A 24,444-nucleotide genomic window follows, 5' to 3' on the forward strand; every position below is an offset into this window, starting at 1 on the left:
TGATGGTTAAAATGGCTTGTACAGTATTAACAGGACAATACTGTGCATTGTGCACTGCAAAAGGACGAGCAGAAAATGTAAAGAACAAGCTAAAATGATAAAGAAATTAAAATTACTTATATTTTGAGTCACGGTGAAATAAATTAATAATAATAATAACATGTTGAATCATTTTAGTAGATCTTGGAACATGTAGTGCGTACCATGGAACTTAATGAATGGAACATAATGAATGAGTGTGAATCATTGTCCATTTTGCGGTTAAAGATAAAGTGCCCTTTTCCAACTGATCTTCATTGTGTCTGTTTTCAAACTGATGGTATGGCAAGCTACAGTACATACATTTCAGACAAAAGCAACAGTCTCTATAACTGCACCTGAATCCAAGCTTCGTTTTGAGCTGTGTATATCTCGAACACCAACTTCAATGTTCTGGTAATGAAATATCCCTCATTAATCCATCAACGAATAAAAACCTTTGAGGCATTGTAAAAAATAATCTTATGGGCAGTGAATACTTTCTGTATGTTCTTTGTAGTTTTGTTCAACTCATGAAAACTGTTTTTTTGCAGCCATGAATTTTAGTGAACACCAGAATGATGTAATTGTTTGTTTTTCCCTGTCAAGGTCACCTCTTTTTTGCTCGTCAGGTAATATTGCTTTCATTTTTTTTGCTCTAGGTCTCCTACTCTCACCTTTTCAAAATGTCAGCTTCATAACTTCTTGTGTAATTGCCATTAGTTTGTCCTTCAGAAGCAGGCTGTCTACTGGTATGTTGTGTGTGTTTTTTAGGAAGGTGAGCAATCTCTACCACACCATCTGATCTGTCTATAGAAACATCTGTTACAATTAGGAATGTTTACAAGAGAACACCACTGATAACAGTAAAGTAGTCCACAGACAGACACAGACAGATAGCTTCAGATCCAGGAAGGCTGATTTTCAGAATCAGTCTGGAAGATTTGAGAAGGTTTGTTAGAGTGAAAAGTGGAATTGTTCCTCCATGCGTGATGTGTCCACTTATGTGTGTGTGTGTGTGTGTGTGTGTGTGTGTGTGTGTGTGTGTGTGTGTGTGTGTGTGTGTGTGTGTGTGTGTGTGTGTGTGTGTGTGTGTGTGTGTGTATTTCCATGTATGTCAATCAGTGTCCAGTCATGTTCATATTTGCTCCTTTCATGTTTTTTTTGGCGTCCATATGCGTTTGCACGTGAGTGTGTGTGTGTTGACATCTGTGTACACATTGTCTCTCTGTACATTGTCTACATACAGTGTCTACACACAGATCTCAATTGGCGTAGTGACCAGGATGCGACCGCCCGAGCTGTTGTCTCTGGGCATGCGCTCATACCCTCCTCCCGGAGGCACACCCCCCATAGTGTTGCCGTAGTGATGACCCTGTGGTGACCCTGTCTCCATGGCGCCACCTCCTGCTTTGGGGCCTCCGCACACCCCGACGCCAGGCGATAGAGTCTGCTGCTTCATGCGGTCCACAAGCAGGTCCTCATCCTCCTCATCCTCCTCTGAAGTGGAACTCAGCCCCCCCTGGTGGCTACCCATGTAATTACCACTACCACCACCACCGCTCGCGCTACTAGCATTAGCAGACGCAGTACCAGAAGCACCCACACCGACACCGACTCCGATCCCCAGATCACTGTCCACCATCCAGCGGCGTCCGAAGTGGTGAAACACCTCCTTCACCGAGCAGCGCCGCTGCGGATCGAGCGCAAGCAGCTTCCGGAACATGCGCAGCGCCTCGTCAGTGAAGCGCCGCCACTGGGACGGTACAGGTCCCGGTGACCCGGTGATGCCCCCGAGGACGCCGCGCCGCTGTGCCCGCTGCCAGCGCGAGAACTCATCGTAGAAGGCGTCGGAGGGCAGGGCCTTCTCCCAGGGGAAGTTGCCCGTCAGCATGCAGAACAGCAGGACGCCGAACGCCCAGACGTCCGTGGCGGGTTCTACACTGAATCCCTCGGCGGGTTCGGCCGCGCCGCACAGCTCCGGTGCCGTGTACGGGATGGTGCCGCTGACCCGCTTGACGGGCGAGCCGGCGCGCCGCGTCATGCCGAAGTCGGACAGCTTGACCTTGCGGCACTCGCGGTCGAAGATGAGCACGTTCTCCGGCTTGATGTCGCGGTGCACCAGCTGCTTGAAGTGCATGTAGTCCAGGGCGATGCCCACTTGGTGAACGCAGCGCTTGGCAACTGCCTCCGGGAGACCCACCTGACAACATAACAAGAGAAACACATTAAGGCAGCTATTTTACTACAGTGTACCACAGTATTTAAACATTAAACCATTTACAACTGCTTTTTCATCTCCACCTCCGAAAGATTCCCCTGACAATAGAGTCAAGGAAAAAATTGAAATGACCAGTTTTTCTTGTCTTACTACTTATTGCCATGTGTATTGGCAAATTAACATTGTTGTTTCATTCTATAAACTACTGACAGCATTTCCTCCGAATTTCGAATGAAAATATTGTCATTCAGAGCATTTATTTGCAGAAAGTTACAAATGGTCAAAATAACACAAAAGATGAGATGTAAATAGTAAGGACGTAGTAAAACCACAAAGACTGCTTATTTCGAGGTGGTCTCTGAAGTATACTTATACTACGGTTATACTACAGGATTTTCACCTCTGCTTCTGGAATGACCTAGCCTACCCGAGGAAGCGAAAGAAGAAAAAGAAGGAAAAAAAACTATCTTGGGCAGGATGGGGTGGCCTGGGATATTGTAATAATTACAGAGAAATGCAGTCCCATCTGAATAAGGCTTAAATTACTAATCATTCCCAAAGACCCAGCAAAAAGGGTGATTTGACATGTTTTACGATAGTGAAAGGGTGCTTTAATGATTGTGAGATTACGAAAATGAAGTTGATCATCTTGGTGCTAGAGCGTAACACACCAGCTTTAGCACCAGCTCTGGAGACTGCCATACAGCTCCAATTGTCTGGTGTTCTCTCTCTCTCTCTCTCTCTCACACACACACACACACACACACACACACACACACACACACACACACACACACACACACACACACACACACACACACACTAACAATAGTCCTAAAAACGATCGAACTCTGAAAGCGATTGTGACATAGCCTAATTTCACAACATCAAGACATCTAGTGCAGGAAGACTGTGTAGTTCTACAAGTACTTCTTCAAAGCCCACATGAAGTTGGTTTTCTCAATAGTCAAGACAAAAGCAGATGGTAGGTCCATTATATTCTATTTCTATAGTGCCTAATCAGGGTTCTTCAGAAATTGATGGTTCCATGAAGACAATCATGTCCCTTCAGTAGAAGCCATGAGTTAGCTCAAATACGTTATGGCAGCTCTGGAAGGCCAAGCTACGCTCATTATTGTTCTCTCAAAAATGGTTTAATTACCAGTAGGGTTTCAGACTGCACCAAGAGGCGAGGCAACACTGAAACGTTTCAAAATCTGCATTACGCAGATGAGTAAGCTGAACACAATGCAGAGTGTGAACAGAATTGAGAAAGAAATGTTCTAGGAATTAGGCAAGGAATGAGTTTGGAAATAATCGTGATAAAGAGTCCAAGACTCTGTGTGCAGTCTTTTTGTTTTCGGCTCACACATCCAGTGCAGATTTTGAAACCGTACAGCTAATGTATGTGGTCTGTATCATCCAAGCAATAGTACTGCCAGCTTTTTTTTCTTCTGCGCTGAGTGAAACGTGGAACTTGGAGATTATGTACAGGCATGGCTTGCAGTTCCTTCTTATGAGAATGTAAAAATTGACGGTTGAAGGAACAAATGACTGAAATGATGAATGCATGTTTGGTTTTGCTTTCTCTATAATGTCAGCTGAGGAGGAAGGATGTTGAGCAGGTGAACTTGGATGCAGACACGCCTGCTTCTGCTTCCCTCTTGAAAATAAAACAATTGGGGAGTCTGAACAAATGGATGAACAAAGAAACAAATGACTGTCCGAGTGTCATGACTACCTGGGCTGGGCTGGCCGTACCGTATGCTGCAGCGGGTGCTCAAAGATAGATCACTGCACAGGCCTACCAGGCCTAGGCACAGGGGCCCAAGAGTCAAGGGGTCTCTGAAGGCCAAACCTTCCCTTTCTTATTACGGACAAATCTCACTTTTCATATTTTCATGGAAGACAACCCACACCAAAAAAAAACCCAATACTGTATCTGACCTTAAGCCCTGATACTTTTTGTAAACTAGAAAAATGTATGGAATGGAGGCCTTTCTTGTATGGCCCAGTGGCCCATGGATTCATAACCCTTCCCTGCACAGTAAAAAAAGAACTGTTGTTTTTACGGAAAATTGCTGGCAGCAGTGGTTGCCAAAGTCTACCTTTAAACAAATAACGGTATATTTCCTTTTTACATTTTACGGTAAGATTATGGCAGCAGTGGTTGCCAAAGCCTACCGTTAAATAAATAACGGTATTATTTTTTTTACATTTTACGGTAAAATTATGGCAGCAGTGGTTGCCAAAACAGATTGGACAGATTATATTCAGGTGAGTTCAATTATAGAGTTACAATCAGACAACTGATTGGACTGATTATACTCAGGTGAGTCCAATTGTAGAGTTGCAATCACAGACAACTGATTAGACTGATTCTACTCATTGGAGTCCAATAAACATCAACTTAATTAGATACCTAAATAAATGCCCAATTGCCAGATTGTCTAGTGCAGGCAGGTGGACCAGTCTAGTATCATCAATGAAGGGTATGCAAATCCATTCTTTTTTTTAAAAAGGCCTGAAAATAACCTTAAGGAAAATGAAGGCCAAAGCTAGCGGGGCAAGCAAGCTAACAAACAAGCTAGTTAGCAAGCCACCATGCAGCCACCCTTACAACGTGACCTGCTAGCCGGGCCGGCCAGGTGAGGGCAGGCCAGCAGCCGGCCAGCCGGCCTTACAGCCAGCCAGCCAGCTAGCTAGCTAGCAACCAGTGAGCAGTACAATGCAACAGTCCCTGTTTAAATACATGTTCAAGTGAACCATGTGACCCGAGTGATGAAGCATTTGGCAGGTGCAGGCAGTAAGTTAATCATTGCATGACAGCCCTTAGCACTCAGGTGAGGTCAGGAATTGATTGATAGATTGATTTGGATGGGGTAGAATGACAGTTTCAAATAGACTGGGCTACTTCTAAGAGCTCAAGGGATTACTGTCCCAGGTAGACTTTTTCAGATTATACTAGCATATAGGTATATTTTACACATTAAATGAGGCTAAACTGTAGGCTGTTACCGGAGAAATAATAAGTTACAGTGAATTACTGCAAAATGTGCAAACTGTTGCCATTTGCAGTCCTTAACTGTTGCACAGTTTATTCAGTTGCCAGCTTCATTGTTGTCAAATCTACAACGTGGAGGCACCTGGAGCCAAGCAGACAGGCAATATGTTTTCTGTGGAGTAATTAATATTCAATTCATTATAACCTCCATTGCTTTCTGTTGGGTAGGAGGAATGCAAAAAAAGATATTCTGAATTTTGAAGAGGTTTACCGTGTCAATTTGCCTCTCAATCGAAAACTCTGATGGCAAAGCCTCAAAGTCCAATAAGGGAAAAAAATATTGCGGTGGAGAATTTTTCGCAGGATGAACTACAACACATGCAGAGGGTTGTACTCTAAGTTAATACTCATTGATGGCTACTAATCAAATAGCGTGTTGACATCAAACTCTGCCTGTTACAACCAGCCTATCAGTGGTTTGACAAGTTACACCTGGAACAAGTGCAATCACAAGAGATCTATTGGATTAAAGAGGACAAAAAGCCTAACACGACCAGAAAGAGCACCTACTTTTTGTAGTATACACAATGTGAAGAAAAGCAGAACAGAGTTCTTTGTCTGTTGGTTCACAATTTGGTTCACTAACAGAGGATTGAGTTTGGTTCACTTATAGGGGACTCAACAAAAATGGCTGCTCATGTTGCCAAAACATTTGAAAATTGGGGAGGCATGTTTTTCATAACTCTCAAGGGAGTTAAACATTAACTCTCTAGCTCTCTTAGCTCAACAACTCGGATCCAGAGGAGTCAAATAACACTCTGTAGTGTTGCTGCAACTCTTGATGTTTAGATTTTGGCTGAACACCAGTCTAACTCTGATCAATCAAACTCTGGCAAATAAAAAATAAAGTCATGTACCGTTTCTTGACTACTTCATCTTCACTTAACGGTATTTTCCAATATTTTCTTTTCAGTGAACAGTTCAGTATTTTCTACATATTGACACCAGTGAAAAATAAAGTTATGTACCGTTTCTTGACTACTTCATCTCACTTAACGGTATTTTCCAATATCTTTGTTTACAGAGAACAGTCCAGTATTTTCTACATATGACACCTGTCAAAAATAAAGTTATGTACCGCTTTTTGACTAAATAGTGGCTTGCCATATTTAGTACAGAGATAAACTGTTTTACATTTTACGGTCACTGACTGTTGCAATTTGACAGTTTTTTGCCGTAATTTCAACAGGCATTTTTTACAGTGTGGTGTCAGTCATTTACCATTATATTGTTCATCTGGAGGAACGATGTAGAGCACAGTGGAAGTTAAAGCGACTAGCCTACTTCTCTCTCCTCAGAATGGGAAACGGAAGTTTGAATAAATGTGAACTCACATACAAAACACTGATGTCTGTATGAATGAACAAACAGACAAGGACTACACAAAATGAATAAAGCTCCTAGGGGAGAGTGGGGGCACAGAATTGGATCTCCATTACATTGTATGTATTGAGAGGAGGGTGCCCTTTCAGATGATTTTGTCTTGGGCCTGGCCAGGGCTGTTAATGACCCTGTTCACCTGGGGCATGATGATATCTAAGACATCATATCAAGATAATGTTAGATGGAAGTTTTAACCAACAAGTTACTATTTGGGGCAACCATGGCCCTAATGGTTAGGGAGTTGGACTATAGATCACATGTTGTAGATTCAATCCCCACCTTCCCCAATCCCTTCCTCCCTCCATGGCTGAAGTGCCCTTGAGCAAAGCACATATCCCCACATTCCTCCAGGGACTGTAACCAATACCCTGTAAATATCTGTAAGTCGCTTTGGATAAAAAACGTTAGCTAAGTGTGATGTAATGTCATGTCTGTTCATTGACGGTCGAGTCACATCTTTCAACTACGGCAGGATGATATGGAAGAGGTCTCCGGCCACGGCATACTCCTGTGGTGTACAGTTAACCCACTAAGACATGGCCCCTGTTATGAATTAGCTGTTACTAGAATAGCAATGACCAAGTCGTAAAGAATTACTAAAGGCCCTATGCACTGTCATAGTGGTTGACATGATACATGCTTTTAAGTAGTATAGTTCAAGTTTTTTCAGTGACTATTACAGCTTTCCACTGGTGGACCGGTGTGCGTTAACAAACCGAAGAAGGGTGTCCGTCGTTCACTATCCATGGTCTCACCTGGGGTGGTATGATGAGGAAGAGGTCTCCGGCATGTATCTGACATGGGCTAGTTCATACGAGCTATTCCACTCGACATGATATTTTTTGTGTGAACCGTAGACCTCTGTGCCGTATGTTTTAACAAAATGCATAAGCAAACCGAAGAAGGGTGTTTGTCGTGCACTCCACTCACCTGTGGCGGGATGATGTCGAAGAGGTCCCCGGCCACGGCGTACTCCTGTGCGAAGACGTAGTAGTCGTCGGTCTGGAAGGCGATGCCGAACATGCTGATGATGAAGGGGCACGGCGAGAGGTAGAGCGAGATGCTGTACTCGCGCAGGAAGCTGCGCAGCTTCGTCGTACGCTTCTTCAGGAACTTCAAGGCCATCTTGGTGCCTAATTAGGATGGAGGAAACATCAGAAGAAAAGAGAGAGAGAGAGAGAGAGAGAGAGAGAGAGAGAGAGAGAAGAAAGGAGAAGAGAAGTGAGGAGAACAAAACATACATATTTAAGTAAAATGGAGATGCGGCCCAGTGGAAGATGTCACGTACTTATTATGTAACGCCTTTCTTTGATGATGTGGAACTATAGTCTATTAATGAGGTGAAATGTGCCAAGAACCCCTTTCATCATCAATGCGGTTCAAGACGTTCTTACGTCATCGACGCGATTTGAGACATTCTTATGTCATCAATGCGCTTTGAGACACTCTTACATCACCAAATGTTTCTTACTGTAGGCCACCAAGACTTTCTCTGCCAGCCCCTTTGACGACATGGATTTTAAACTTGCACATAATAAACCAGCAGGGCTGTTTCAAGGTATTTAGGGGCCCTATAGGCAAAGAGGCACTCTTTTTTCTCTTCAAACTACTGGGGAGGGCCCCCTTCAAGAGAGATTTTGAAAGCTGCAGTATTGCCAGTTGCCATCGTCATTAGCAGGGACCCCCCATTCAGCTGGGGGCCCTAGGCAAAAGCCCAATGTGCTTGCCTGGCTGTTACAGGCCTGTGTACCACATACTGTATTCGCATGCATGCAGTTTGAGATGGACATAAACTTGACCTACTGCGTGGGTGGGTGCAACTTTGCGAACTGAGTAAAGAAATCTCATGTTTAGTTTCCAAGTGCTGCTAAAACTCACAGTCTATATGCCATGTATGCAGAGGGTGTCTATATCCACCCACAAACCAAAAATATTGTAGGATAAACAGCAGAATGCTCATGCATCAACAGCTCTGCTAGGTCCACCTCAGTAGCAGTACTATAGAAAAGTTCTCACCTCAGATCGTATGCACCACTACGTTGACCTTGCCGTGGGTATAGCATCAGTACTGTAGTATGCTGCAGATGTACTACTACTGTATAATATGCTACAACAGCATATAGCAGTATGCTGTATAATATAGTATGATATAGTAGTATGCCATGTAAAAGTTCTCACCTCGGATCTTGTCCACTATGTCGACCTTGCCGTTGGTATAGTAGCAGTAGCCTACTATAGTATGCTGCAGCTGTATTACTGTATACTGCATAATATGCTATAACAGCAAATACATTTATGCTGTAAAATATAGGACTAGTATAATATAGTATGATATAGTAGTACTGTAGTATGCTATATAAGGGTTCTCACCTCGGGTCTTGTGCACCACTAGGTCCACCTTGCCGTAGGTGTGGTAGCAGTACTGTATGCTGTGGTTGTACTAATGAATATAATATGCAATAACTACAGTAGTATGCTGTATAATATAGTATAATATAGTATGCTGTAATAGTACTGTAGTATGCCATATAAGGGTTCTCACCTCGGGTCTTGTGCACCACTAGGTCCACCTTGCCGTAGGTGCCCTTGCCCAGCTCTCTGATGACCTCATAGTACTTGCTGACCTCCAGCCGCTCCAGGTTCTGGGCCGTGATCACCTGCAGCTCCTCCACGATGTTGATTGGAGGGCTGGACATCACGGGGGAGGAGCTCATGCTGTGCTGGGAGGAAGAGGCGAAGGCTGGTGCAGACAGGAAGAGGAGTGGCTAAGTCGGTGGCGGTCACTAGAAGAAGAAACACACGGGAAGACACCAGGTCAGGAGGACTCATGGGACATAGCCAGGAGTGGTCGATTTTCTAAAAGAGTTTTTAGGGAGAACGCTTTGCTGTAAGGTTTATCTGTACCTCATTATTCTCAGTACGCTCATATGTAAATATTTCCTGTACTGCGTATATATATTTATCATTATTCTCCATTTGTTTACAAATGTCCTATACCTTTCTTTTATTTCTATGATATTCAATTTTCTTATGAATCTTCCTTGTTTCTATTCTCATTTGTTTTCCGACAGCTTATTTCTTGAGTCCAGACAAATTATAGTCTTCAGACGTTGTGTAATTGCAATCAAGCAAGCACGTCGAGTAGACAACCATAAGTCATTGGTTGCCACCGTGTACTTAGTGAAGCGAGAGCATCCTCATTGCACGCTTCATCAGCCCCCTGTCTCGACTCTCGACAGGACTAAATAATGACCCTTCAGCCACCAGCCAGCCGCTTGTGCGGTAATGACACATCACCATAATCCCATGGTGTCCATACGCTGTGTATCAAATCGCACACTTTTATGTCAGCGCACTGGCGTAGAGTGCATAATGTTGTGAGAAAGTTTGGACGACTAGTAGACACATCTAGTACACCAGTGCAGCGTTTTTCTGCGAGGCCCCCCTTTTGGAAATAAGAATACTTTTGCAGCCACCCCACCCCCCCATATTCTCAGTTTCTTTGCGAATATTGCTAGATTTTCCATTAAGTTTGCCTGCTAATATTGCAAGTAATTCGCAGGAAAAGTAAATACATCTTTTAACCATATAAGTGAATACTGTTACCAACACATTTAGGGAAGTTTGTTAGCTGTTAACTTGAAGATTTTCTGTTTTTAAGCAATGTCCCGTCTGTCTGCGACTCACCTAGGGGTCCTGACCCCCAGTTTGGGAACCACTGTAGCTGTTGTTACACCATAGCCAGTTCTATGACGTCAGATCAGACCATTGGTAACATTTACCCAGGCTCTGCCCTCCTAATTACGCAACACCTTCAGCGCTGCGAAATTAAGTCCGAAAAGAGCCCATTCAGGGACTTTCTGAGCTCCGCCGGGCTGGGGAACTTCACCCACTTTGTCGGGAAACAATCAACTTTGAGCATCTCCAACGGTCCTGGGTAGAGGCGTGTTCAAGGCTGCGATGTGGTTTAAGCAGATACGCTCTATTACACTTCGGCACAGCCCTTTCTGGTATCGACCAGTTGGCAAACCAAGAGAGATGTGTTCCATGTCCTTTGGAAACGCTATTCATTATCTTCCTGGTCAGACCAGAATCTCGGTACGAGATCTGAAAGTCGTGAAAATCAGCCAAGGTCACATCTACCGCACTGCATATCGTGCTGAGTGACGTCACACTTTAATGAGCCCTGAAATCGCTAATTAGCAGGAGTCCTAGATTTGGACTTCAATCGCATGAAGTCGTGTAGTAAACAGCATGAAATCGGGATGCATCCTGTCTGTATGCAAATCTCACTGTGTGTTCATTTGATCTCATTCTCTCTCTTATCTTTTTCCTATGTGTGTGCGTGTGTGTGTGTGTGTGTGCGCGCGCGCACGTGTGTGTACATGTCTCTGTGTATGTGCATGTTTGCATGTGTGAACTCATTACATTTGCTTAAGCTTCTGTGCGTGTGTGAAGGAATCCTTTTGTGTCGTGGTGTCTGTGTGTATGTGGACAGTGTATATGTATTTAGTGTAGCCTACATGTAGTGTGTGTGTGTGTGTGTGTGTGTGTGTGTGTGTGTGTGTGTGTGTGTGTGTGTGTGTGTGTGTGTGTGTGTGTGTCATCCCTAATTTTAATTTCCCCCCTTTTCTTTTGACTCAGTGATTTGCTTACCAGGCGATGCAATCTGCCACAGCACGCCTCTCTCCTCTCCAGCGCACTCCCTTTCTTATGTAACTGTTCTCTCCTCTCCTCTCTTCTATCTCTCTCTCTGTTCTCTCCTCTCCATCTCACTGTTCTCTTCTTCTCTCTATCTATCTCTCTCCTCCACACATATACATATACACCAGCACTCTGTCTGCACACAGTACACTGGCATCTCAATTAAGCCAGCATCACGCTCCCCTTCCACAGCACAGACACATGAAAGAGCCTCACTCACAGAAATGTCAAAATAATTAGCATTTTTGTATAAGCCGTCATCTTAATAGGCCTACTTGCACGACATAACCTTCTGTCCCAGTAATATTTTTACATTTATTTTATTTGGATGTATCATGTAACAACATGTTACGGTTTGTAATTACACACATTTTGATATCAAGCCTATGCTACAACAGTTTAACTATCTAGTTGTTACACTGTTCCTAATGGTATAACAATTGTTGAAGGGTTGAAAGAATGAGCATTTTTGTACAAGCTCAACCTTGAAATGTTTCAAACCACTAGCCTGTTGTTAAATATTGTACAATTCCGTGTGTGTGTGTGTGTGTGTGTGTGTGTGTGTGTGTGTGTGTGTGTGTGTGTGTGTGTGTGTGTGTGTGTGTGTGTGTGTGTGTGTGTGTGTGTGTGTGTGTGTGTGTGTGTACTGAATGTGTTTAGTAGTCTTCAGGAGAAACACTTCGGTGTGACTTCTGTGACCTCTACCATTTCCATATTTAACTTTCTGTATGTGTTTGTTTGTTCAGTGTTCCTTTCCTTATCGCATCGCATCACATACAACATCTGATCTCACAGGCAGCGCATCCACACAGCTGAGGGGGCGGACTTGCACAACACAACAGCAGGCATGTGTGTGTGTGTGTGTGTGCGCGCGTGCGCGTGTGTGTGCTGTTATGTGTGCATGTGTGTGTGCGTGTGAGTGAGTGAGTGAGTGAGTGAGTGAGTGAGTGAGTGAGTGAGTGAGTGAGTGAGTGAGTGAGTGAGTGAGTGAGAGAGAGAGAGAGAGAGAGAGAGAATTGCACAACAAAAACACCAGGCATCCATCCAAACACGGTCCTTCTAGCAAAAAAAAAACCCCATCAGCCCCTGAGGACTGACGGCCCACCAGGAAAATGTCCTGTATGCCAGATGACCAGTCCATCCACAGCCCAGCTAGGATCCAGTATAAACATTTAGACAACCCCCCGCCGCGCCTCAACACAACACCCCCGCGCCATATGTGTGTATGAGTGTGTGTTTGTGTGTGTGTGTGTGTGTGGTTCCCAGAGAGAAGACGTGTAACAATGTGGTGATGGATGAGTGTTTGAGGGTTCGAGAAGGTGTCAGGACGTGTGCATGTGCGCACGCGTGTGTGTGTAGTGTGTGTGTGTGTGTGTGTGTGTGTGTGTGTGTGTGTGTGTGTGTGTGTGTGTGTAGTGGGTGTCAGGACGTGTTGGATCAACAGCACCGTGCAGGGCAGCATGTCGTGATGTGATGTGACGCATCACCACCAGTTTGTGCTTCCAATAATCCCACAATGCATTGCACTGCCCCTGATATGCTTTTCAGTAGTACGTGCCAAAACACTCCTTCTTCAAATGGTTTCCCGTCCTGTGTTTGTTTCTTGTTGCTGTGGACTATTTTTAAGACTCTCAGGCAGATGGAAGGCATAAAAATGGAAAGTTGTTTTGCATGGCCAATGCCAACATAAGCCAAGGGTATTCCGTCAGGTAGCTTGAGTAGAGGCTCCAAAAGTAAAAGTTTCCTTCCAAACCACTTACAGCTATGCAATATCATGAGCTAGTGTTGAATGTAAATAAATGAATGTAAATAAATGTATTTTTCACTTTAACTTTAGACACCTTTGACATTGAGTGGTGTGTTACGCATTCAAAGATGAATATGTGTTGTTGCTGCGGACTAAGGTCCATGGGCAGATGGTTAATCAAAGGAAAGGATAAAAATGGACAATTTTAGGTCTCGCAAGGCCATGGCTAAAATGAGATGAATACAAAGGATGGACACAAATACAACCTTAAATCATGTTTACTACAGCCAGTCAATTATTATTTTGAAAGTATAGTTTTGGGGCTTTTATGCCTTTATTTATTCAGGACAGTGACCAAGTGTGACAGGAAATGAGAGGGAGAGAGGGAGAGGGGAAGGATCGGCAAAGGACCTCGGGTTGGAATCGAAACCGAGTCGCCGGCGTCATTGAACAGTTTTGTTCAGTGTTGCCAGATGAAAAAAAGTATCGTTTTTTTTCTGGGTGGAAATTATCGTTAACAAACTGAATGGCTTTTTAAGGCAAAAACCAACACAAGTCTGCATTCCAATGAAAATGCAGCTTCACATGGGATGATGCGCAACTACTTGAAATTACATTTAGCTGGCCAATCCTTTCGAAAGGGGCTCACAATTATTTCAATGCAGAGGACAGTCACTGGAGCAATGCAAGTTTAGATGTCGTTTTCAATGGCACTTCAGCCATGGATGATGGAGTCACCAAATCAGCAATGATGAAAAACTCTGATAATTCATTCACATATTCATAAAAGACCATCTTCACATCAATTACTCTGAAACTTAGATAATAAGTCGTGCATCACGAGGCTAATTGCTGATGAGGCTTTCACTGACTGAATGCTCCCATGTCTGCTAATTAGCTGCGATTAACATGAGATGGGCGTTATCCACAGAGCCAGTCATAGCAATCTGTCACGCTCCAGCTTATCTTTCTGATTAGACACTGAATGACGGATTAGGTCCACACTAGAACGCTTGCTGGAGAGTGAGCACAACTGTTTCAAAGTTGAAGTGCTAGATAGTTTTGACATTGATAAATGGATAAAAATAATCTTGTTTTTTTGTTTTGTTTGGAATATAGCTTACAAAGTGGTCAAGTACTTAAATAATGTGTATCTTTGTCTCAATACTATTCAGTCAATAATTGTATGTATGTCTATTGTAGTATTATTCACATTGATTAGGGGTGAGTTGAATGATACACTCAACACACGATTCGGTTCTCACCGCATCATAGCTCATTTGCATAACATTCCATCAAGTCTAACTCTAGTCACCCAAATCACTTTCGTCTCTTCTGTCATCAGCAACTCAATACAAAGTCAATCACTTCCATCGCTGGAACCGCTCAAGTTGCGTCTGGTTTATTCGTGCCTTTACAGTCATCCTGTATGCCACCACATCTATTCATGGCTGCTGACCAGGTGGCCAACGTGCCGTCAAAGACATCCAGGACATGAAGCAGTGGAGTTGTTTTCTTCCAAGCACGTTTCCAAAGCCAAATAGATGAACCATTTAGTGGAATTGTAATTTGATGTCAGTCTGTAAATATCTGTCCTGTGTATGTCTATGTCCTTTCATGGTATGAGAAATGTTATTTCAATTTCTTTGTATGACCTGTGCATATGAAGAAACTGGCAATAAACGCTGACTTGACTTGACTTGAATTGTACCATCAGCTATTTTTGCTACCTCATTTCACCTTTTGTCTGTTTTTTGTAGCCACGGGCAAAATTATTGCACTTCTGTCACTTCACTGTTGACAAGATCAATGCTTTGTGATTGGATAGTGATCAAAATCATTGAACCCCAATCATGTGTGTGTGTGTGTGTGTGTGTGTGTGTGTGTGTGTGTGTGTGTGTGTGTGTGTGTGTGTGTGTGTGTGTGTGTGTGTGTGTGTGTGTGTGTGTGTGTAACCCCAATTATGTGATGTGATATTATTGTATGGCTATGCTCTCCACTGATCATAGACCACAATCTCAGAGTGTTTGGCTGCAATCTTGAAAAAGCAAACGGTATTGAAGTGAAATCAGGCAGGCACGAGGCAGAGGTCAGGCACAGCTTATTGCATAACAGCCAAAAAAGCCCACAGGTTTATGAGACCCACACACTCCACTCAGCCATCTCCATTACGCACACACACACACACACACACACACACACACACACACACACACACACACACACACACACACACACACACACACACACACACACACACACACACACACACACACACACACCAAGGCAATCCCAGCACACACTCACATGCCATTTGCTCTCACCCAACCTACCCACGATCCTCACAAAAGTGTGTGTGTGTGTGTCCATGTGTGTGTTTGGGTGTGTGTCCATGTGTGTGCCAGTCTGATATGAACGCCCATTCCCATACTAATGGAAAGCTTCATATGGTTAGAAAGTGATGCTGAGCTCAGCTGCCCGCCCCGAGGAAAGGAGCTTTACAGTGCGCCAATACAATAAAATCACGGTGAAGAACAGCTACACACACACACACAGTACACACACACTCACACACACCAATACCCAATGGATCACTGTGTTATGTAAGGTACTATTGAGGTTGCTGGAAAGGTAGACCTATGATAGGTACTGGAGAGAGAGGGAGGGGAGAGTGTGTTGTCTTCTTCTCTTGGGGGAGGAGAGGCCTGTCATTACAATCTAATGATTTTCTGCGAGAGATAAAATGTAACGTGTGTGTGTGTGTGTGTGTGTGTGTGTGTGTGTGTGTGATTGACAGAAAGAGAGACAGACAAGAGAAGCAAACAGATGGAGAAAAAATCGTTAGAAATTGTTCCCAAACACACCTAGCCAACTTCACCCGCCGTGCACACTCCCCCAGGTGCCCCGGAGGGATTTTGTTGTAGTAATTTCCATGTTTGAGAGCTCATGGTTCTACTGGCTCTGTTGTAGAATGTTTTCATATTTTCGAGAGGTCAACTAGGCCTATATGCTTTTCAGGAGTAGCCTTGATAGTAGATGCATTACTGACTCTAGATGGCCTACGATGCCTATATACGATGCCCCTCCCATTTATAGTTTATCCATCAAGACGACATTCTGTCTCTGTCTCTTGCTCACAAAACGCTATGCCTTTCACGGTTTAATTACTTCACTAAGACTTAATTTCTCTGCGATCTAGTTTGCTAAAGAGTAAAAATGCACCCTGAAGCTGTCTAAACAAACAAATGTCGTAATGAAACTCAAGACTTTCGTGAGTTCGCTACTAGCAACAACTGCCCTCCCACCTCCTTCTGGCAGCACAAACCAATCAGAGCTCGGCATGGAGCCCGACCATCGACGCGCTCTTCAACCAAACTGAACATGTTCAAAGTTTCCATACCAGAGACCCACAAGCACTAACGTCCTCCAACTACCCCAGACGCACCAAGACAGACCGAACCAACTCTGTCCCAACTGCCCCCAACTCGCGACAATAGCCAACCGTCGGGTTGGTGTGGAAACCCCACAAGAGTGATTCATCACATGTGCATCACATAGCTAAGTTGCACACAGAGCAGCCAAAAAGTCAAAAGTAAAAACGTGTCCAAAAAGTGTCCAGGAGTGTCAGAATTCACTGTGCATAGTCCAGACAAAAAGCTGGGGTCAAATATTCATTGAAAAAAAGATGGGGATTCAAAAAGAAAAAGTCTGTGGTTAAAGGCTTTCATTTGGTCATTGAAATTTTAGAGATGACAGGGAGGTGTGACGGAATCTGAATATTGCCCCCAATCTGATACATTACATTTGGATGTCCATGCATTGTTTTATCCATGAAGGAGCAACTCTCTTAGTTTGTAAGAGGCAATAAAGGTTCGTTTCCCAATAAGCCTCTAGGGGATAGTTATGAATCACTGGTGCTGATTGCTATTGACTAAGACTATCACTGTATGTGACATCATCCAATGTGACCTCATTTCCTGTGGAGGTGTTTTTAAGTTCAGCCACTGGCATTGTTCTGCCCTTCTTCTTGCTTCTCTTCTTTGTCTGTACCTGTACCGTTAACACCTCTTTGGAGAGAGGGGGTGGGGAGGCCTGTGGACAGGCCTTTGGGGCCTAATGGCCTCCCCTCTCCCTCTCTCAAGCCAATAAACCCTGCATTTCTGAATTCCAACTATTGCACTGGATCTGGTCTTAAATATTAATTAGTAGTAAAACCTAGATACTATCAGATGCAACGACAGCTAATGTCGGTTTTGTGAAGTTGGTAAATTAATTGTTTGTACAATACGTTTCGTTTACACAGAATTAATGTTTTGTATACGATCCAGTAGGGCTGCACGATTATGGAAAATCATAATCACGGATCAAAATTGGAATCATGATTAGTTATCACAGTTATTGTTTTTTTGCTGTATTTTCTTTTAAATTATAACAAAATGAAATACAACCAAGAATTAATTATTTACGGGATGAACAAAATAAAACTGAATTGTAATAATTATGTAAGAGGCAACAGCATGAAACTTAGGTGGACAGATTTCTGGTCAGAAACACCAGCCTGTCAATATGTTCTGGCTTCAAGGACGCTCGAAGGTCACTATTGTCACGATTAAATCCTGATTGAAATCATGATTTCACTATCACAATTACATCATGACTGTCGGCTATTTTTAATTAATTGTGCAGCCCTACAATCCAACAAAAACAATATTTTTAATCCATGCAATATTGGCATTAGCTGCGGTTGAAGCACCTTCTGCTACTAAAAATGTCATTGATCCAGTTATGGATGTTCTACATGTGCACTGCATTTGGGGTGAATCGTTTTTGGCCAATAAGAAATCAGCCCTCTTCAGCCTGAAGGAAGCAGCTCGAAATAATGATGGACAAGGTAGAAAACACATTACATGACACAATACTATGATGCCTTTGCAAGGAGTTATGATGAGTGAACTTCATCCAAATGTGGTGTTATTATTTTATTTTCATTTTATTTCAGCATTTATTGTGCTAACTTGGTGTCTTAGGCCCTATCTGTTTATTGCTACCTTGCTGCATTCTTTCATTCAGTGTTCCATTAGGCTTAATAGTTCAATTCTGCATAATAATGCATTGCTTATGGCATCGGCATTCTGGAATGTGATGCTATAATGGAAGATTCTGTAGTGTTTGGCACTTCACTATCTTACTTTTCTCAAGAGCAGCATTTATTGTCGATTCATTGATTCAAGATTCAAGATTACAGTTCATTGCTTATGTTATAGTTTATTATAGCTTTAGTACAGTTTATATTATTATAGCTTTATTATAGCTTTTGTACAGCTTTTAGCTTACTGTTTATTCTGTTACTGTTAATTTCATTGTTTTTATATATTTTCGCATATCAACATTTTTTTAACTGTTCTTGAAAGGATTGTCAAGTAAGTTGAATTTCATATTTAGTAGGGCAACTTGTGTTCAAGTGTTTCAGTATGTTTCTCTGTTTATGAATGTAATCATTTGGATAATTAATCTAACATCTAGCGTCTACATTCAATGTTTAACAAAAAAAAGAGGCTACTCAAGAATCAATGTAGGCCTATCCTTGCTAATTGATAATGTTTTTACACAGCCGGAAAGATGAACAGTACGATGAACATTGACGCCTTGTCAATGGCGTTTGCAAATATTGCAGTTAGTCAAAAGATGCCACGTAATTTCTGTAAGTACATGCTCACTCATTTAGGCTTTTAGTTGAGGTAATCTCTTTGTATGTGTAAAAGTAAGGATTCTGGTGCCTACCTAGATACTAAAAGTACATTTTAGTAATATTTGGCTTGTGTGCTGTATTCTGTAGGGGCGTTTGAGGCACGCCCAGTGCCCATGGAGGTGGATGTCCCCGTCCCCTCCAGGAAGAGAAGGAGGGAGGAGGGGACGTGGGACATCCGGAAGGACACAACCTGCATAAGGAGCATCCTGCCCGCAAAGAGGGCTAAGAGGAGGACCGTCTAGGCCCTCCCAACAGGTCAGAGCCTCAGTAATCTAACACCTGCCAAAATTGACCCCTAATCTACTCTAATAAGCACAATTACAAAGGCCATATTTAAAATTTTTGAGGGGTGGTAATGCTTTACTAAGCATTCTAGAAATTTCCATGAACATTCGAGTGCTCCCATACATCTCTATGTTAAAAGTCCATCAAAGCATTTGTGACATCATAGTGACAGAACACTAACAGAGAGAATAGACTGTCTTTGACACTACATTAGTCCCAGCACTAACTGTTCTAAAGGAATATTATGAGGATAATCTTACTCCTACTTATTATGTTTAACTCAATACGTAGGCAGAAGAGACTGCAGAGCAGTGGCATGACGGACATCAGAAGAGCCCCACTTCCATCTAGGGAAATAGGGCCCAGGACATCGGGCCCTCATAACCTCCCCCCACCCCCACCCCACACACAGCTCCCCCCAAACAAACCCCCAACATTTTTAATAAAACAGTGTTAAGCTGTAATCCAATTGCTCTCTGTATTTTTTGTGCATCTGAAATAATGATGCATTGAAATAAAATGCATGGAAACATTTATCAGGTAGGCCCTATATAATTTGTGTGTAAAGAGATAGCGGGTTGTAGAACACAGAGCAAGAGATAGAAAAAGAGAAGCTGAGAGGAGGACTGATGATGGACCTGAAGCACTCAAGGCATAGTGGAGCAAGGGTGGGGAGCAATTAGTCACATGTGCAAGCGCGCACACACACACACACGCGCACGCACATGCACACACACACACATAAAATGTTGCTCAGGTCTCACGCACAGACAGGTGCACGCACGCACACGCACACACACAAAAACACACACACACACAAAAACACACACACACACACACACACACACACACACACACACACACACACACACACACACACACACACACACACACACACACACACACACACACACACACACGTTGAGGAAGAAACATTCAGACACTGACAGAAAACCCTTGTGATGACAATAAATGTGATGTTATGACTGCACAAGTCTACATCCTTCTCCTGAGGGGTTGGGGGTTGGGGGGGGCAGAGAGGGTAAAAAGCAGATAGACAGATAGAGACCCTTGTATTGAAATATTCCTGACTGTGGCCATAGTTAAGGTGGCTTGCAGACTTATATATATACTAAACAATGCTACCGCCACTATGGCTATGAAGTGTTTGAATGTCAAACACAGACCAGACAGCACCACATACACACACACACACACACACACACACACACACACACACACACACACACACACACACACACACACACAGGGACGGATCATGACTCCATGGGCCCCTGGGCCAGACAACAAGAAAGGGCCCCCTCCAGATGTTAGAGACCCTATATTGTTGGGCATTCAGGTGTTTTTCCCCTGAAAATATGTGAAAATAGAGTTGTTTAAAGTGTGATTTTACACAACATGAGAATGGAAATTTAGAGGATTGGGCTTCAGGGCCCTCTGGACTCTTGGGCCCGGTAGGCCCTTGCAGTAATCCATCCTTGCACACACACTCACACACACGAGAAGCACGATTACATATCCCCTTTTGTTATCTCTCCCTCCCTCACTCACTCACAATCTCTCTCTCTCTCTCTCTCTCTCTCTCTCTCTCTCTCTCTCTCAGACATACACACACACACACACACACACCATCACATTCTCTCTCTATCTTTTTCTCACACATCCACATTCACACAGAATGAGACTCTGGGAATCTCCACCAAAGCAAGGTCACTTGATCCCAACATCCATGAAGCGCTTCTTCAGATAGGAGGCGTGCATTTGTGTATCGTGTATTATGCTGCTCTGATGCCTGAGCTGGCCCAGACCCGGGCCAGACTCTAAGGCATGTTGTGTGCTGGGTGTGTGTGTGTGTGTGTCTACTCTACTTAACCCTGTGCTAATGGAATTAAAAAAAACGAATTCCACTTGGCATATGCACCTATTGTTGAGCGCTTTGTATCTGCAAATGTTGTATGATCAGAGCCGATTCTAGTGTCAGCTGGGGCCACAAGCAAAACTTAAAAAAATGAACATTTGAAACTAAATTGCCACGACTGCAGTAAAATGTGAGCTGTTATTCACCATCTAGGGGCTTAGGGGCCCCAAGCGGCTGCCTGCCTTGCCTGGTGACAAGATGCACCTCTGGCTATGATTATGTCCTCGACTGTACGTCACTTTGGATGAAAGCATCTGCCAAATGTACAGTAATGTACAGTAATGTGTAATGTGTATTGCATGCTCTTCTAGTCCACATACAAACTCTGCAGCCTAGCTCCACTCAGTAGTAGAGACGGAATTCCTGGCTCTCTGACGGAATCCAGATCATATTGGCTCGTTATTTTAAAAAACAGCTGTTCCAAAACGGTCTCTTTTGACCAGTTTTAAATGTCTATTCAGTGTTGAGAAGATAGCATTTTAGAATCCACCTCTTGGGTCAAATTGTCCAAACAACAATTGGCTGTCCTCCCTCCTCCCTCTGAGGCAGAGACGCTCGTGTTGTTCTCAAATTGAAGTACTCGCGTGGTCACGTCATGCTACAAAATTAACGACAAAATATAAAAGACCGGCTCCCAAGCTGTGATTCATTTCCCATCGTTCACATCTAGGAGCCGTTCAAAAGAACTCCCAGATGACACAACACTACCGCTCTGGTCTTCTCTTCTCTGCTCCACACTGCCCTACTCCGCTCTGCTCTGCCTGATGGCGCCCCCCATAATTGCCTTAGTGACAGCAAAACAGTACAACTGACCCAGATTTCAAGACTGTCTAGGCAAAAGCCATTGCACTGTAAAAGTGTGTGTGTGTGTGTGTGTGTGTGTGTGTGTGTGTGTGTGTGTGTGTGTGTGTGTGTGTGTGTGTGTGTGTGTGTGTGTGTGTGTGTGTGTGTGCCTTTGAGCATGTGTGGGTGCCTTGTGTACAGGTCTGTGTATGTCTGTCTTGTGTGTCTCTCGGTCAGTGTGTGTGCCTGTGTAATGTGTGTCTATGTGTGTGTGTGTGCAAGCATGCGTGTGCCATGCCTGTCTCTGCCTCTGTGTGTGTGTGTGTGTGTGTGTGTGTCTCATGTGTGTGTGTCAGTGTGTGTGTGTGTGTGTGTGTGTGTGTGTGTGTGTGTGTGTGTGTGTGTGTGTGTGTGTGTGTGTGTGTGTGTGTGTGTGTGTGTGTGTGTGTGTGTGTGTGTGTGTGTGTGTGTGTGTCTCATGTGTGTGCTTTACTCTCTTCTGCCTTGGAGCGTTAGATGTTCTGTGCTGTGGCTGTGACCTCGGCTGACAGAACAAAGGAACATTACTGCAGCTATGTAGATATCACAAGTCTTCTAATATCACACCAGGGATTCTCTTTCCAATGCTGCATTTTGAGGTTTGGATTGCAGCTATCTTACACTGTTTAAAGGATGAGAGCTGGGATGCAGTCACACGCATTTTAAAAACACAATTTCTTTTAAAACATCCCTTCATGTCATTTCAGAAATTATGTGCCTAATGAAAATTGGATTGCTTTTGGTCTAATTTCATAGGTAGGCCTATCTGGTCTGGAAATCCACAGCGAAATCAAAACTGATTGCCTAAAAACAGCCTGTGATTATATCAGACGTTTTTCTTTCATCATTGTCGACAATTATAGCATTAGGCCTGTATACATTATAGCATTATTTCATCATGTGCTTCCAGTAAACTCTTTTTAAGGGACTTGAAAGAGGGCTCTCTTGATCTCTCGTCGAAAACGGGACACCTTCTTTCATCTTCCTACCACTTCTCCAACCACTAATCACCGGTTTGAAAGAGCCTCTCTTGACGCGGCGGAACAAAAGAAACACAAAACGTCACAAAACACAACACCGGGCAAGAGAGTTCAACATGCACACACAATTGCGTGGTGATTTGGGTGCCTGCGTCAGGCAAGTGCGTTGCAATGCGGGCCGCGATCCACATGGGTCTGGGAAGAACCGTCGTCGGAGAGCGTCTCTCTCCAAAACCATACTGCACGTTGCACCTCGCATGGTGAGCGCTGTCAGTCTGGCTACCCCCATTCCAACCCCCCGCCTCCTCCCCTCCCCACCTCCAAAACCCAGCCACCACACCACACCACCACACCACTCGCCCACCCCCCACTCCCCACCCGCAGCTGTCTGCCTGCGACCGGTGACCGTGTCTATTCAGCACCGCCAGTGCTTCGACTGACCCCCTGAATATACCTGACTCATCCAAAGAGAGCCGTGGTGGCCGTTTGTGCTTTTCTCTTGCCCTATGGCTTGAGCCCCCCCACCCCCGAGAAATAGCTCTGTCAAGAGGACCCAAAGACAACAGTGCACGCACTGTGGACACAAGCAGACCAATGTTGGAAAGCCAGCAGCCTAGGATAGCCCGTTTACCCAACACATTATAACGAGTGCAAAAGAAAGCCAGCATTCATGCATGTGTAGGCCTATGTGTACAGTAGGTAATTATGGCGAGTTTATTTTATTTTATTTAATAGTTAAACATCAACAAAGACCACTCTGTCAATGTGTTTATACTGACCATGCACAAGGGTCGTATTCTGAACACGGGTTCAGTTGCGGAGAAAGGCGCATACAGAACCATTGTGGAGACGAGAGCGGGTGGTGTAGGCTATGTTTATAGCATACACACAGATCATGCAATCACAACACAAAAGGTTGGCTATACTTTAGGTGCTACTGTAATCAGATGCGCGCATACACACAATAATATTATACCATTGTTCCATCACCCACCAACACAGCATCCTCCATCTACAATCGGCTGCGGTGGTCATATATTTGCCACGTTTCATTTAATGTCTGTCTGGATTTTAACATTCTGAACGCGCAAAAACGAACAATCATTTCTCTTAATGTTTCAGGAACCGGAACCATTTTTTTTGTTTGACTTACTGAGCAATAAAGGCCACAGAAGACTGAAATCACTCACCATTCAATCTGTCCACTGTTTTGTAAATGTGGCCAAAGACGCGAAGGATGCCGCTTTAGGACGCAGAAGACATTTCATGTTATAGTGTTCACCGGCGCTTTGTCCAAGCTCTCGCATCTGTGTCCCCCAAAACTGATAAATTCTGATTCCGTTCTGACGACTAATTGGCGGTGTGGAGCAATTCCACTTGACTCGGCAGACGGAGTCGGTGCGTTCCTCCACTAGCGGTCTCCTATTGTCTCTCTATGGTCCGACTTGAAAATGAGACGGGCTCTTCTCGACAGTCCAGCCCACCGCTCTTTTTAGCCAATGGGAACAGAAGGTGATCAGCATGCTGGTCAC

General features: G+C 43.8%; 1 protein-coding gene across 1 annotated transcript; it reads right to left on the bottom strand.

The window, feature by feature from the left end:
• bsk146 (brain specific kinase 146) lies at positions 1-24,444 on the bottom strand. The gene is made up of 4 exons (XM_063221161.1): positions 24,103-24,444; positions 9,229-9,469; positions 7,617-7,819; positions 1-2,221 (listed from the first exon to the last, which is right to left on the bottom strand). The coding sequence occupies exons 2-4, from the start codon at positions 9,398-9,400 to the stop codon at positions 1,271-1,273; spliced, it is 1,326 nt and encodes a 441-aa protein (XP_063077231.1). The 5' UTR covers positions 9,401-9,469; positions 24,103-24,444; the 3' UTR covers positions 1-1,270.

The sequence above is a fragment of the Engraulis encrasicolus genome, chromosome 17 (assembly GCF_034702125.1).
Source record: "Engraulis encrasicolus isolate BLACKSEA-1 chromosome 17, IST_EnEncr_1.0, whole genome shotgun sequence".
NCBI lineage: Eukaryota > Metazoa > Chordata > Actinopteri > Clupeiformes > Engraulidae > Engraulis > Engraulis encrasicolus.